At 39.0% G+C, this 16,176-nt stretch overlaps 1 protein-coding gene across 4 annotated transcripts in view; it reads right to left on the bottom strand.

Annotated features, from left to right (window-relative positions):
- Positions 1–16,176, bottom strand: part of DZIP1 (DAZ interacting zinc finger protein 1) — a 65,882-nt gene that overhangs the window by 6,797 nt on the left and 42,909 nt on the right. For 2 of the 4 annotated variants that reach the window (XM_055244465.2, XM_055244463.2), the window contains 7 exons: positions 13,310–13,369; positions 8,014–8,156; positions 4,368–4,530; positions 3,898–4,027; positions 3,254–3,307; positions 1,637–1,827; positions 105–235 (listed from right to left, as the gene is read on the bottom strand). In XM_055244465.2, the coding sequence (XP_055100440.1) occupies positions 105–235; positions 1,637–1,827; positions 3,254–3,307; positions 3,898–4,027; positions 4,368–4,530; positions 8,014–8,156; positions 13,310–13,369 (872 nt within the window). The remainder of the gene's footprint in view (positions 1–104; positions 236–1,636; positions 1,828–3,253; positions 3,308–3,897; positions 4,028–4,367; positions 4,531–8,013; positions 8,157–13,309; positions 13,370–16,176) is intronic. The other 2 variants (XM_063618991.1, XM_063618990.1) reach the window with 1 other exon arrangement.

Raw genomic sequence — 16,176 nt, 5'->3', positions numbered from 1 at the left:
TACCAGCTAACTATCTGTTCTATATTTCACTACAAAAAGTGTGACCATTAAGGTGCTGTCAAAAGACAAATTTATGTATATCTAGCAAGTAAAAGTGATTTCACCTTTAGTTCTTGTAATTCTTCTTTTTTGATAAACATCTCAGGAACATTAGTTCCACTGACTGGTTTATTCACATTTTTGCGATGTGGAAACATCTTTTCAACTTTTTCAGTAGGTGTTTTAATGGCGGCTCCTATAAGATCAATAAAAATTAGGCAAGTGAAGTATTTAAAAATTGAATCTATCTTTAGTTCCAAAATAACCTTACAGGAAACTTTGAAAGAGTCTAAGCTTTGGAAGTAATTATGTATTATTAAAATAAAATCAGTTGGTGTACTTTGGGGTTAAAAAATTAAAAACATAATCTTTAAAAAAATCATAATCCTTGAGACTATGAGCTATAACGTTTTCATTTTATTTACTTAATTAAAAAAATAGAGACAAGGTCTTGCTATGCTGCCTAGGCTGGTCTTGAACTCCTGGGCTCAAGAAATCCTCCTGCCTCATCCTCCCAAAGTGCTGGGATTACAGGTGAGAGTGACTGTGCCCAGTCTAAAGTTTTCATTTTAAATCAAAGAAAGATGATCTCATTCAACTGTGTGGTCAGAAATTAATTTCAGTGAGATAACCTGCATGAGTGGAATATTCGTATGGGTATTTACAAAAACAATATGAATTTTTAAATGAATTATATTTTACCTAATTATATAAATACATGGTATATACACATTATATACAATATAAATTACATCCAACAATATATTAAATATAATAAATTACATACAATATATTAAATATAATAAATTACATCTGATATGTTTATAATATATAATTTTAAAATTGCATTAAGCAGAATTTTTAAAAAATATAATGACCCATCAGCTCTACTTCTCTTCAGCAAATATTTGCAGTGACAGGCTAAGATCTTGTCTTCCTTTAGTATTACTTCAGCTCCAAGAGGCAGCACAGTGTATTAGAACAGCCATTCTCATAGTCACCCAGTGTCCTGGGTTGAATTGTGTCCCTCTAAATTCACATGTTGAATTTCTAAACCCCATTGCTTAGAATGTGACCTTATTTGGAGGCAGAGTCTTTGCAAAGGAAATCAAGGTAAAGTGAGGTCATTAGGGTGGGCCCTAATCCAATGTCCTTATACAAACAAGACATCTGGACACAGATGCACACAGAGGGAAGATGATGTGAGGATGCACAGGAGAAGACAAGTCAAGGACAGAGGCGTGGAACAGACCCTCCCTGGCAGCCCTCACAGGAACCAACAGTGCCAACACCTTGATCTTGTACTTCCAGCCTCCAGAACTGTGAGGCAATAAGGTTGTGTTCCTTAAGCCACCCAGTGTATGCTACTGTTATAGCAGCCCTAGCAAACTAATACACCAGGTATCATTCCCAACTTCTTCCTCTCCTTCAACTGGAACATGCTAAGCCCTGCCCACTTTCCGTGGGCGCCTTTGGGATCCGCTGCATCTGTTCCTTGCACACCCTCCCAGCTCAGACTCCCAATGCTCGGTACACCCGGGTGAGGACCACAGTCCTAAATAAAGTTTCCAGAGAGTTTTCCAAGGTAACAGCTCACCTGCAGGCTTGGGAGAATCATCAGTGTCCTCGATTTCGCTTCCCTCGGTCCCGTCCGCGTCACTTTTCACTGTGTTCTTCCCGAAGCTGCCCTTGTTTTGCGATGGCGGGACAGGAAGTGGGCCTGGGGATGCGTATGCCCGGATGAGGTCGTCGTCTTCCTGCTCCTCCTCTGAACTAAACGGAGGGGTCCTACACAAATCAACACCGAGACAGGGGCGCTGTTTTCGTAACGCTTCAGGATTTATGATATTAAGAGATGTGCCTCTTAAAGTGGTGGCACCTTTCTCAGGTAATTCCCAGTGCGCACAAGTGCCTTTGGGGCTATGGCCAAGATGGCGGCGAGGCCAGAGGTTATACCCACGGCTGTAGCATCCTCCCACGCCCAGATCTCTGCCAGCCATGGGGCGTGTTTATCAAAATGGGCTGAAGCCAGGGCCTGTCTCCTCTATACCCAAATGTGTATATTCTTAATAATTTTGGTTTTCACACACCTAAGAAAAACATTTCTCAAAGAAAAACATTTCCTCAGTAAAACCACTCCATCTTTTAAAATTGTGTCATTACTTACAGCTTCTTTATACTGCACCTTATTGCAAAGAGCTTTTACATACACAATCTCATTTGTATCATCACATGAATTATTACCCCTATTTTAAAGTGAAATAGAAGTTCAAAGCAGTGTTCGTTCATTTAAATATTTACTGGGCACCTAAATGCCAGATAACGTGTCAGTCTCGTACATGTTGATTCACTCATACCACATCCCAAGAAATAATGCTCTTCCCATGAGATTATGTATAAGAAAAGTGCTTTTGAAGGGTGAATCATTGTTTATTGTCTCTAATACACAGTGCCTCAATGAAGAGATATTTATGTCATCAATATCTCCAGAATAAGGCAATGATGATTAAATTATTCCTGATAAAATTAGTCTTACTCATAATTAGTAACAATATACCGAGTACCCACAAGTGCTAAGCACTGAGTCAAGCCCTCTTCATACATTCCCATTTAATTTGTAGAACTATCTCGTGAAGAAGGCAGCATTATTCCATATTACAGATAAGGAAATTGAGACTTAAAACATCCCATATTACAGATAAGAAAACAGGCTTAAAACAGTAATCAACTAAATCAGTAGCACACAGGTGATGAGCAACTGGGCTAGGGTTTTTAGTATCCTAAGAGAACCTAAGAGAGGAAGATCTACTAGGGTCAGTATTAACTTCCACAAAAAACTGGAACACTAAATTATTACATTTAAAACAAACTTACACTGTCACAAGTCTAGCCATAAAAACTCAACATCAGCCATTTAAGTTAAATGTACTTATTGAGAAATTACTCAACATTGTGGGGGATTGGATATAAGAATGACTCAGGTGTCCTGCTTCTTAATGGAGTCCACATGTGGTTAAGGGCTATTGACTTATGTAATAACTGATAAAGAAACAAAGTAACATGTCACAAATAACATATCACAAAGGAATGACAAATTATGATATTAAATAATTATGGCTTCATTCAACCATAATGAGCACACTACTTTAAAATGAAAGAAATGTTCAGTGAAAATAATTTTTTAAATGACCCTCCCATCCCCGTCAGTACTCACGTAATAGTTGAAGACTTTCTGGGAAAAGGATCTTCCATCATATTTTTCTTAATTCTAAAAAACAACAGAAAAATATTTTTAAATTGCATAATTTAATAATATAATTTCACATACATTTCTATGGAACTGGTGATTTTTGCTTTTGACATATACTAATGAGGAAGAGCAGCAACAAAAGTCACCCAGCGTCAACAAGAGACTGGTAGGAATTACAAGTGTGATTCTCAGTTGGACCAAACACTTATGGACTCAATGTCTGTGTCCCCCCTGCCCCAAATACATATGCTGAAGACCTGACCCACAGTATGATGGTATCTGGGGGGTCTTTGGGAGGTGATTAAGTTTAGATGAGGTCATGTGGATGGGGGCCCCCATGATGGGATTGGTGCCTTATAAGAAGAGGAAGCGAGGCCAGAGCTTGCTGTATCTCCATCATCTGAAGGCATGGCAAGAACGCAGTCGTCTGCAAGGCAGAGAGCCTTCACCGGAACCTAACTATACTGGCATCCTGATCTTGGACTTTCAGCCTCCAAAATGGGGAGAAAATAAATTTCTGTGAGGCCACCCAGTCTATGGTATTTTGTTAAAGCAGCCTGAGCTAAGACAAACACTGATAAAATAAATCTACGGGCTGAAATACTCACTTTGGAACAGATGTCCTATCAGTAGAAACAGCTTTTTGTCTAATCAGTTGTCTGTTTTTGGAAGGAAGTTGTATCATTTTAGGTACTTCTCCAGTTGAAAGGGTATCCATTTGAGAAACACTGCACTTATCTGGAATATAGTGTCATTCATGAGTCTCCATTGCCTTTATGATCAGTAAGTGAAAAGCAAAGGTAAACGGTATAATACCCCCTATGCTGCTGTGGCAATGAACAATCCCATCTCCAGGGTTTAAAGCCAGACTCTAGGGTTGTTGTTTTGTTTTTACTGTAAAAACAAAATCCAAGACCCAGCATTTAATAGTACAAACAGTAAGAGAGTTGCCAATGAAGTGGCGAAGTTTGTTAACCATTTAAAATTATAATAATTTGTTTAATGATATCTTGTGGTGCAAAAAGAAGAAAAAAAGTTGTTAAATTAAGCTCCCATTTGCAGTGGGTAACAAGCTTACCTGAGGAGAGTAGTGCTTTCTCCTCAATTTTACAGCTGACTTGATGTTCAAGGAATTCTCTAATTTGATGAAAGTTAGGTATTTCTCTTTCTTGCTTATGTCTTTGTGATTCCACACTTTTTAGTACTCTATGCAATTGATCACTTGAAATGCCATGTATATCCTGAAAGAATAAGATGTTAAGTTGGCCAGTTATCCTGGGAGGTTTCATGTCATGGGCATATATCAGCATTAACTGTGCCAACATTTCAATCCATCCTTACAGGGCTCCAGCTGTGTGTAGAAGGTGAGGGTGCCCCAACAAGTAACACACTGTCCCGAAAGGGGCCATGAGTTCAGTTGGGCACATAAGGCATGCATATGTATATGACTGGCTGACCGACGAGGCTGTGTGTCATAAGGACCCAATGAGTCTACAAACGCTAGAAGAATTACAGGGAGAGAGGCCATCGAAGGCCCCAGTGGCCAGAGAAGGCTGAAAGGGGAGGCTGAGCTGTGGCCTGAAGGACAGGTGGAGTCAGACAAGTAAAAACAAGGAGAAATTTCCAGATAGGTAGGCATGGGATAGGGACACCTGTGAGAAAGGAAGGTGTCGAGGCAGAAACAGGTAAGGCACGTCCCACAGGCTAATGCTTAAAAAGACCTGGGTGATGAAACCAGCAGAAGAGACTAAATGCCAATCCAAAAGGCTGAAAGGTTATTCTACAAGGAACAATAGGTCATCAGAGCATCAGAGGTGACTTTTTTTTTTTTCTGAGACAGAGTCTCACCCTGTCGCCCAGGCTGGAGTGCAATGGCGCGATCTCAGCTCACTGCAACCTCCGCCTCCTGGGTTCAAATGATTCTCCTGCCTCAGCCTTCTGAGTAGCTGGGATTACAGGTACCCGCCACCACGCCCAGCTAATTTTTGTATCTTTAGTAGAGATGAGGTTTCACCGTGTTGGCCAGGCTGGTCTCAAACTCCTGACCTTGTGATCCACCCGCCTTGGCCTCCCAAAGTGCTGAGATTACAGGCGTGAGCCACCACGCCCAGCTAGAGGTGACATTTAACTGTGAAAATAGCATAATTAAAGAGACAATTTGAGAGAAGTCATCTAGATTTGATGAGAATCTGGACAGAAGAAAACTAGTTAAAGGGATATTTGTTGAATAACAGTGTCTCACACACACAGCTACCTCCCATCTTTGTTCCCATCCCCCTTGCTTCCCTCAGCCTTCCCAGTCCCAGAGAGTGGCCCTACCACCCACCCAGTTGCCCAGGACAGAAATCTCCATCATCAGATTAAGTACCACCTCCAAGAGGAAGTTTTCTCTGACCTCAGTTATTCAATCAACCCCCTCCTCTATTTTTCCTTTATTTCACTTCATATAAACTAAATTAGAGAGCTCTCATTTGTCTGGGCAATCATTTGTTTCATGCCTGTCTTCCTATACCATGTAGCTGGATGATAAGACCTAATACTGTACAAATGTCAATCCTTCCTACTTAATATACAAAATTTAAAACAATTTCAATCAGAATCCCAACAAGGGTTATTCTGGAAGTTGAAAAGTTATTCCTAAAGTTCACTGGAAAACAAAACATGGGAGAATTACCAATAAATTTTTGAAATAAGAAGACTAATGAAGAAGGCATGGCCTATAAAAGATATTAAAACACAGGACAAAGCTACTACAATTAGTATGGTATGGGAAAAGGAACACACAAAAAAACAAGGTAAAACAGTTGAAAGTCCAAAAACAAATCCAAATATATATAGGGATTTCCTATATGACAAAAATGTCCTTTTGAATAAATGGAGAAACTATGGATTATTCAACAAATGATATTGGGACACCTGATCCAACTGGAAATTAAGTTAGCTCTCCAAATCACCGTTTCAAAACCTAACTCTTAAAGCCCAGATAGACAAAAACAAAATAGGCAAAACAATAAACAAAAAACTAGGAAAACCTCTCCAAGCATTAGGGGAAAAAAAGAATGTTTTAATAATCTTAGGATAAACGAAAATGTCCCAATTAAAATTAAAACTGAAAAAACCACTTGCAAACAACCAATATGGAAAACTACAATTTCAAGAAACAATCTGCACAAGAACCACACACATTCCATGAATGTCTTTGATTTCCACTGCCCAAAGGGTGGTCAAAACCCACCTAAAAAGGGTCTATGTGGAAATTTAAAAAGACTGACTGAGTTGATGAAAATATGTGGAGCAACTGAACTCTTAAACATTGTTAGGGACAGTGTGAGTTGGTACAAAGACTTTGCAAAACTATTTGACAACAGCTACTATACTAAACATATGCCTACCCTTTGACTCAGCAATTTCATCCCTAGATATATATTCAAGAAAAACAAATGCCCATGTTCACCAAAAGACATGTACAAGAATTAATAGCCAAGAAGAGCCCCAAAATAGACACACAAATGTCCATCAGCAGGGAAAAGATAAACTGTAGTATATTCACACAATAGAATGCTATAAGGTAATAAAGAACAAACTACTGCTACATGAAACAACAGGTAGGAATCGTATAGATAAAATCATAAGCAAAAGAAGATATAAAATATTACACAGTGTATGACTCCACTTTTATGAGGTTCAAGAACAAGCAAAACTAAGTCAGAATACCCTTTCCCTCCGACTGGGAAGTACGGGGTGATACTGACTAGCAGAAGGTAAAAGGGAGTCTTCCAGAGTGTTGGAAATGTTCAATCTCATCATTTGGGTGCTGGTTATAGATCATACCCACACATCCATGTACATACAAATCCACCTATATACATAAAATTATGCAGACATGTATACCCACAAATATAGCCACATACACACATACTTCTGAAAACATACACAATCATCTATGTACATACATAAACATAAACGTGTATACACATATATACACAAATGTGTATACACATACACAGATATCTGCATGCACACATGGATACATACATGTATATATACATATCTACATGCATACATACACACTATACACATCCACGTGTGTGTGCCCATGCATGCATATGTGCTCACAAGCTTTGCATATATGTGTATATATGCATACGTAGATGCACTTTTTTATATACATACAAACTAATGAAGTTCAATTAAGATTTGTGTCTTTTATGTATGTCAATAAAAATATAAAAAGCAAAAAGAATCTATATATGATATACCAAAATTATTCAATCTGGCAACAATATGAAATGCAATCCATTCATCCATTCATTCAACATGTATTAATGAAGTGCTGGTTTTGTAATAGGCAATGATTTGAGGTTAATATCAGAATGTAAGCAGCACTGTGACTGCCTAGATACAAACCTTGGCTCCTTCATTACTAGCCGTGTGACATTAATTAAGTTACTTACCTTTTCTGTAAACTGTCAAGATACTAATGTCATTTATTTCAGAGATTTGTTTCTATGTTTAAATGAGTTAATATTTGTTAAGGTGTTAGAAATGTGCCAGGCACACAGTGAACGCTATTCAAGTGTTTGATAAATAAAGTAGGTCACATTAGCCTCTGGTCTCCAAACATGGACAGAATTGATGTGCTTTCTTCTCTTCCACGATCATTTCTAATTTAGAAAACAAAACATAGCAAAACTAACAAATATACCAAAAATGAATGAACATACTGCATTAATCCCCAAGGTTTCCAGTTTCTCCATCAAGTTCTGCTCCACCATTGTTCTTAGTCCCTTAATGAGGGAGGAGTTACTCTTCAAGGCTTTCCTTAAATGCATTTTGTTGTTATTTAATTTCTGTTCATTTTCTCTTCCTGAAATAAGGTTTTAAAAATGTGTTAAAAAAAAGAATTAAGCAAATACATCAAAAATCTCTAAGCGCAGCTTTTAAGCAGCAAGTAAGTATTTGTGATGTTTTAAACTTTTTGGATATTTTAGTCACTCAGAACAATACAGAATGCTTAAGTTACGTAGCTTTTAAAACTATTTTATGTCTGCTTCAAAACTTCAGTATTTTTAAAGACTGGATCACTTAATCAGATGACAACTACAGATATATATGTATCTATAGAAGCATGATGAAAAAAATTTATTTAGGAGTTTAATGTTTTATCACTAGAATTATATCACTATTTCCTGAAAAATTCATCTCCAAGCTCACTCAGTTAGAATTTATGTATCATCTTATGAAGAAAAAGCCCAATTTACTTTAAATAATTAAAAGTTTTTGGCCAGGCTTAGTGGCTCACACCTGTAATCCCAGCACTTTTGGAGGCTAAGGTGAGTGGATCACTTGGACCCAGGAGTTTGAGATTAGCCTGAGCAACATAGCGAGATCCCACTTCAATTTATTTTAAATATAAGAAAAATTTTTCAAAGTTTTTTAGTTTACTAGAAGCTAAGTATATATAAAATTTCAAGATGTGGAAATCATTATCCCCTTCAAAATATTTACCAAAACGAAAAAGGATAACAAAGGTCTTAGCAAAAGTGTATTTTGTTTAAAACAACCTATAATTAAAAACAAAGAAACCAAAAACAACAGGACATACTCTCTTCACTTCCATCCCTATCCCATTTTTATTCCTCACTAAAAAAAAAGTCAAGTTCAAAAGAGTTTGGAGAAGAATGTTGGCATAACCTTTAAAAATCTGAGTTCTTATGTACAAAGGAACTAAAGACTTCATTAAAGAGATGTGACGTTTGGCAGTTCAGACCCTTACTGACTGTCCAAGGCCTGATCTGGGAGAAATGTGACAACTATACTACCATTCTGGAGTCTAATCTCCTAACAGGGGCATTTTGCCCACCAAAGGATGGCATCAAATGCCATTTCCTAGGTGTAGGACTCCAGGCTGCCCGAGAGACTCTCCCTTCTGCTGCTGCCTCACCCATCTCCGCAGATGGGATTCTTAATACCCATACTACTTGGATTTTCAGGAGATCTTGAACAAAATGCCTTTTTGCTTAAGATGTTTTCTAAACACCAGTTCGATTCCCACATTAAAAAGTATTTCTATTAAATAGATGGTTTTATTGAAAGCAAAATTAGTCAAATTACTTTTTTGTATATTAAATAGAAGAACAAAATCCTGCACAAAAATACTATTCTATGTTTTGCTATTGCAGCTTGCTAAGCTGAAGTGATAAAACTGCATATAATTATATATTAAAAGTCAGAACTAATTTTAAATCTTATATTATCAGCAATCATGCTGCTGTTTAACCACCAATGTTTGCAAATATTCTGAAACCACCAAAAAAAGCACTTCTATGAACAATCCATCAAAATCATAGCTGCAGCCACTATGTCACTGGCTTTGGCTTCTAGGTGGCCATCAAGTGTGCAACTGCTAGGGCCAAAAATAAAAAGAGGCACCGAGAGAGCCTGGAAGTCTTGGTGCTACCATTGAAATAGACATACCCCCTACCCCAATTATGTGAAGACTCTTTTGGCCAATATCTCAGATAATGAAGGATGTACACAGAAGCGTTGCCTAAAAAGAGGCTCTGGGCCCTGTTTCCTCTGGGACTTGGGGCCACATACAGGGGCAAGTGATGCCTGGAATGACTTGGCTGCAGTTAGAAGAGCATTTGCTGTTAGTTGTTGCATTCATTTGCCGATGTGTCTGTGATCACCCTCAGCTCTGATGACAGGTTCATTTTGATGACTGAGTTTCCTCAAACTACTGCAGATTACGCATTTCCCTCTGTCCTCAAATTCACCTTATATACTGGTGTTTGCTTTGGGAAACCATTTATGAATAATTAGGGCACCCTTGGTAAAGATTCTTACAAGGGTGGGCTGACCAATGGAAGCAAGAGAAAAGAATGTAGAGTAGGCAGGGAAAAATAAAGTTTTTATGTAGAAGTGGAATTAATCACTTGAAAATCAACCACAGCTGAAGATTTTAGTTAAAGCACATATTGCTCACCGAGACCAAGACAAAACTTTCTAAAGACTAGCATTTCCTTCAAATACAAATTTTCAAACACAAGCAAGCAGATGCCCAGGCTAATGCACAACAGTCCATACATGGGATCAGTTTTATCAGACATACAACATCCCATTTATGGTAAACAAATAATTGTAGCAGGAAGCAAATGATTTTTAAAAATCCTTGAATTTCTGAGTTGGAAGGGACTTTATCTACCACCTAGTAATGACAGATTTTTCACATGAACATACTAGAAACAGCAGTAACTTCCCCAAAGGCCATCCAGATGGTCCTGTAAAGGCCACATCAGCTTCCCTTTCTCCATTTGCTCTCTGCACTAAACTATGGACAGTCGAAAACCTAGATGTTGTCACTAATTAAACTCAACAACCTGAAGCAGGCTGTTAATCCCCCCTATGTTTTCTTTCTGGAAAATAAAATGCCCTCTAAGATCCCTTCTGGCCCTCACATTCTAGCATCTATAAAACAGCAAGATCAAGTATGCCTCTGCTCAAAAAGCAGGTACACAGAAATATGCGTGTGTGAGTTACTTCTTAGTAAAAGCCACAGTGTTTTTGCAAACCACTGCCGAAATTGAGCTTCTCAGGCACTTATCTGCAAAATGTTAGCACAAGCTGAGGAATTTATTGATGGCAATTAATCTGCTGCCAGTATGTTAACTCCACAGAGGTGCTAGAAGGAGGCAGTCACTGGTTTCTGCAGCGGTGCACGTGGGCCCTGGGGTGTTTTCTATGGTCCTCAGCACTCTTCCATCTACCACCAGAGCTGAACACATGGAGAATGACAAGAGTTATTTTCTTTTCCAGTCCAGCCCCTTAAATGCGGCAGCAACCAATGGTGGTGTTTGCTGTCAGTGATTCCAAACTACCATCTTACATTGACTAGAAGAACTCTAAAAGCACAGGCAGAGGGATGCAGTGAGTGAAATCTGGAACTGGAAGTTACAAGACCACTAGTTTTTTCTAGTTTTGAAGGTACGTAACCTTTTCTACGAACCTCCTGACATGTTTCACAGATTCTTCAAAGAATATGGGATTTTATGTCTTGGACATCAGTAAATGATATGTATGTAGCAGAGCGGAAGCATGTTACTTGCAAGCAAAATGATGTGTCATTATTCAGAACTCAAATAGGGTAAGATTTGTTCATCCCGTTTCTGGAAAACCAATAGGGATGGTTGAAAATCACTTAAAGACAATATTTTTTAAGCACTATTTCCCTTCAACCTATAGGGCTCAGAAACTCAATTACCTACATAAAGCAAAGAAGGCAATGTGGGGCAAAAGAGTTGAGGGGGATTATGGCAAACCGGAGGTTGCTTCCATAGCTGGCGATGGCGGCTCAGCCCTGCTAAATGTTGCTAAGTAGACCATGCGCCCAGGGTTTCCAGGGTATTGTAGTGTGGCACAAAGCAAATAATTTTAAAAAAACAACCACCAGAATTTCTGAGTTGGAAGGGACTTTATCACCTAGTGATAGATAATTAAATTGTGTAGATTGCAGTACAATTAAATATTGGCAACCTATTGTAAAATAGTTGCCAATAGTGCAGCTCGATCAAGTCGGCGTCTGTGGAATCGATTCAGCCTGCAGGATCTCGTTTGATGCCTGGGCTGTGGTGGTCTTTAAGGTGCTGGAAGTGTCTGGGAATGACCCCCTCCAGCAATTTATTTGTTTAGCAATGGAACAAGGCTGAGGACCTCCTAAGAAGGTGACAATATCTTTTAAAGTTATGCTCATCAGAGTACCCCAAAATTTCCCTCAACAAGTTTTTATGGCTTTATGTAATTTAATGTACCTATAGTCACTCTTGTTTCTGAAAGAAGCAGGTTTCTAAACATTGGAACAGCAATTACAAAGAAATAAGGAGGAAATCAAGCAACTAAAACCAAACTCTTCAAAATCAGTGCCAAATATGAACAACTATTGGGACAGGAAGACATGCAATCCTAAACTAAATGGTCTGTCTAAAATATACAATGTCAAGACAAATTACAAAGTTACATGGAAGCAAAATAAACAAACCCCATAAAAATATCAAAAAGTTGCTGATCACTAGCATTGCAAGATAAGACTTGAAAGTGTGTATCATATAGGTATTATGAATATGCCTGATGTAGTCAATTCTCAATTTGTAGCCTTATAAAAATAAAAATAAAATGGTAAATGTCTAGAGAACAAGGGAAGAGTTATAATAAATACTGAATTTATGTATTAGGATATATATCATTTGACTTCTCTTCCTGACAAAAATGACAAAACCAGAACCCATATAAGTATTGACAATTTGCTTTCTCCTAAAGAAGTGATATATGGTGAATTATTATTATTAATAGGAAAAAATTATGATAGATTGATTCAAATATAATTGTTTTCAAAATCTACAAATCTAACATTAGAAAATGTTCCTCATAATTAAAACTTTCTTCATAAACTTTAATTGACAGAATTTTTAGGACTATCAAATGAAATGAGTAAGCAGTAGTAATTATCTCCCAACACCTGTAACAGCTTCCAAATTCCACCATAAAGATACTGTTTTGCACATAAATATTCCACATTCAGAACTTAGATATTATGCTTTTCTTGCTATTAAAAATAATTTGGGAATAAGCACTTCACCAATTCATTTCAGATTAAGGGTGTGATAAATCACCACTATGATACAAATCTTTTCAGATCTTGTGGTACACATGTGTGTGTCTATATATCATCTCATCAGAAAAATCTGCATTAAAATAAAGACACATTTTTTTTCAAGTTCCCTGACACAGAAAATTTCTTATCTGCTTGCATAAGAATACCATAAAGCAGGGGAAAACAGAACAGAATATTAGGGGAATAGGATAACAGGACACTCCATGTGGGTTGAAAGTAAAATCCAAATCTAAATGTCTTTCCTAATTTTGATGTAGTGGAATAAAAACCACTGGCTCATATTTTCCAGGCCTAGATTTTGGCATACAAATATAATCTGTGCAGGTAAACCTGATCAAGCCCTTTGTTACCTTTTTCTTCCTCTGAAAGTTCTTCTATTGGTTCCAGTATGTGCGACGAGAACGCCTGTTCTATTAACAAGGAAAAATAAGAAGAGTACAAACAGGACAACAGCAAAGTAACATTAGTTTCCTTTCAAATGATTTTGAAAGATATAATTCCATGGTATTTTAGTCATGCCTGAATAGCAAGAATTTACTGAGGAAAAAACGTTGAGGCAATCAGTCATAGATGGTCACCTTTTCATCGTATCTTCGATTTCTATGTACTTTCCATTAACTACACTCTACAGAAATTATAGTTTTAAATAATTAAGTTAAAGTTTCTCATTGATCAACCTAGTACGCGATAGCCTTTTAAGACACAAGGCACAACTGCAAAAGATCTTCATTACTTATAAAGTATTTCGATCAAGTGGCTAAACAGAAAATTAATGAAAATATTTCAACTACAAAAAAATAAAAAATTCCCAAGGTCCTGGGAGTCCCACTTGCTCCTGGTGATAACCCCATGGTTTTCAAGTGGTAAGACCAAGAAGATAAAAGGGGAACGACAGGAGAGAGGTCAGCAGCAAGACTGAGAGCCATTCTTCAACACCTGCATGGATGTGCATTTCAAGACCTAGTTCCGGGGCTGGAGAATGCCCTGGCCCCACAGCTGGGCAGATGAGGAAGGACTCTTCCCAATCTCACCCCAGAACGGCAACCGCACTCACGGGAGTTGAGGTCTTTGGGTGACTATTCCCAGAGAAATGTCATATGCATACACAAGGAAGCCTGCCAGCAGCAGGTATAAAACCAAGCCCTATCCTACCAACTGAAGGAAATTTCCTTCATGGGGAAGGTCAGGTTTTAGGTGAAGGTTTAATGATGGTGGTCAGGCATTAGATATGGGATGAAATGCAACCAGCAAAGTTGGTGCATGGTTCACTCACCTTCAGCTTGGAGACTGATATAGTGCACTTCCCCCCACCAGCTCTCCACTTTTACCTCCAAGGGGGAGGTCATTTCATTCTACCACCAGACCTGGGAGTGGGTGAGGGCCAGGGTAAAAACGGCCATCAGTTACCGAGTGCTCACCAGGTGGTCGGGCAGGGATCCACATATGTGGTATCTCAGATTTAATGCTTCCTACTTTAAAGGGTCTGGTTTTTTATTCATTAAAGTATTTCTAGTACTCTATTTCAGATAGATAAAAGAGACAGAGAATGATAGATAAAAGACAAATAGACAGACAGACAGACAGACAGACAGGCTTAGGTATATATAAATAGGTTCTTACAGCTAAGCCAGCAACCTAGTCAATGTATGTAACATTGGCTGTATGGGAGAAACGCGTCTTAAACTACTTTCAAGTTAACTTCTGGAATACAGCCTATGTCTGAGTAAAATCACCTAAATGCTGAAGTGTGGACATAGCCATGAAGAAGCATGTAAGTCCAGCAGGTACCACAACTGCTAACCACCAAAAATGTGCTTTTCGAATTTGCTATAGAGCATCAAGATTTTAAAAAATTATACAAATAGGCTATATTACTAGTTGGAACTGCTGAAAACAGAGATTTAAGGAGGATAACTAATTTCAGATTTTAAAAAGTCACACCATTTGTATTTTATTGTACTTGTGATCAAAATAAGGTCATGAGGAAACTTTTAATAAAATTTTCATGAAATCATCTCATACATATTTATTATTTTATAACAGGGATACTCCTATGACTTATTTCTCTAGAGTCAGGATAAACTGCCAGGTTCTAATGTGTTTCCCTCTGTGTACAGAGGAAGAGTTCTGGTAGAAGGGGAGATTCCTGAACGTGGCTCCCATAACAAGGGCTGGGGAAGTGAAGCTGGCCAAACCCCAGCTCCCAAAACAAGCAGGCTGATGTCCCACATCAGGAGGGAAGGACCTGCCCTGCTTGTGCTTTGTAAGCCACCAGTCTAGCCTTCAAACATCCCAGATCCTGTCCTGAGCTGAGATCCAGGGTAAGAGTCAAAACACTCAAAGGTCTGAGTCTTCCATGAACTTGTTGGAGGCTTTCAAAAAAATCCTTGTCAGTTTCCTGCCATTGTCTCCAGAAGAAAGGATCTTGGTCCTCTAACTAGCCCTGTCCTTTTGCCCCTGGCTGACTTCAGCTGGACTTCATCACACCTACCTTAGAAGCTAACACTGGCCAGAGCTTACTCAGTGGCTTGTGCCTTGCTGGACCATCACAATGGCCACTGCGGTAGCCACAGCTGTTCTCCGCACTTGGCAGGCAAAGCCCCTGAGCCCACAGCTTAGGGGTGGGCTGTGAATCCGGACTTCCAAAATCTGGGGACTTGCGCACAAAGTGATGATGCCTGCCCACTGGCGCTCACTGGGCTTGTCTTCCTGACTTCTCCAAATGCCACCGCTGTCCACCCATTATCAGAGTTCACTGTGCTCTGACTTTCCTTGGTCCTGGCCCTGGTCCCCAATCACCTGCTCAGCCTTTCTGCCAACTCCACCAAACCACTGGTCTGTCCACTCCTTCTCCAGTCTCATTACCACAACACAGACTCCCGGGGAGGAATCTCAAATGTGGGATCACCCACACCCACACCCACAACTGGTCTCCCCATCTCAGATTCTTTGGAGATGCTCTGGTCAGGCCAAGCCTCCCATAGCCCAGTTCTCCAATTCTGCACGCCCAGCCTCAAGAACACTCAGCGGCTACACACTGCCCCAAGAACAACCCTGGACAGCTGCAGCCTGGCACTCAACAGCTGCCATGAACGCCCTCAACCAACTTCACTTCCCTCACATCTCCTCTTCTTCTCTATGCATGGCCAAGTAATTACTCTGCACTGCTAATTCACATCCAGTGCTTTCCTGCCACCTTTTCCTTCTTACTGTTTGC

The sequence above is a fragment of the Symphalangus syndactylus genome, chromosome 15, assembly GCF_028878055.3.
Source record: "Symphalangus syndactylus isolate Jambi chromosome 15, NHGRI_mSymSyn1-v2.1_pri, whole genome shotgun sequence".
Classification (NCBI taxonomy): domain Eukaryota; kingdom Metazoa; phylum Chordata; class Mammalia; order Primates; family Hylobatidae; genus Symphalangus; species Symphalangus syndactylus.
The sequence above is the reverse complement of the archived record's forward strand: the minus strand, read 5'-3'. Positions and strand labels throughout refer to the sequence as shown.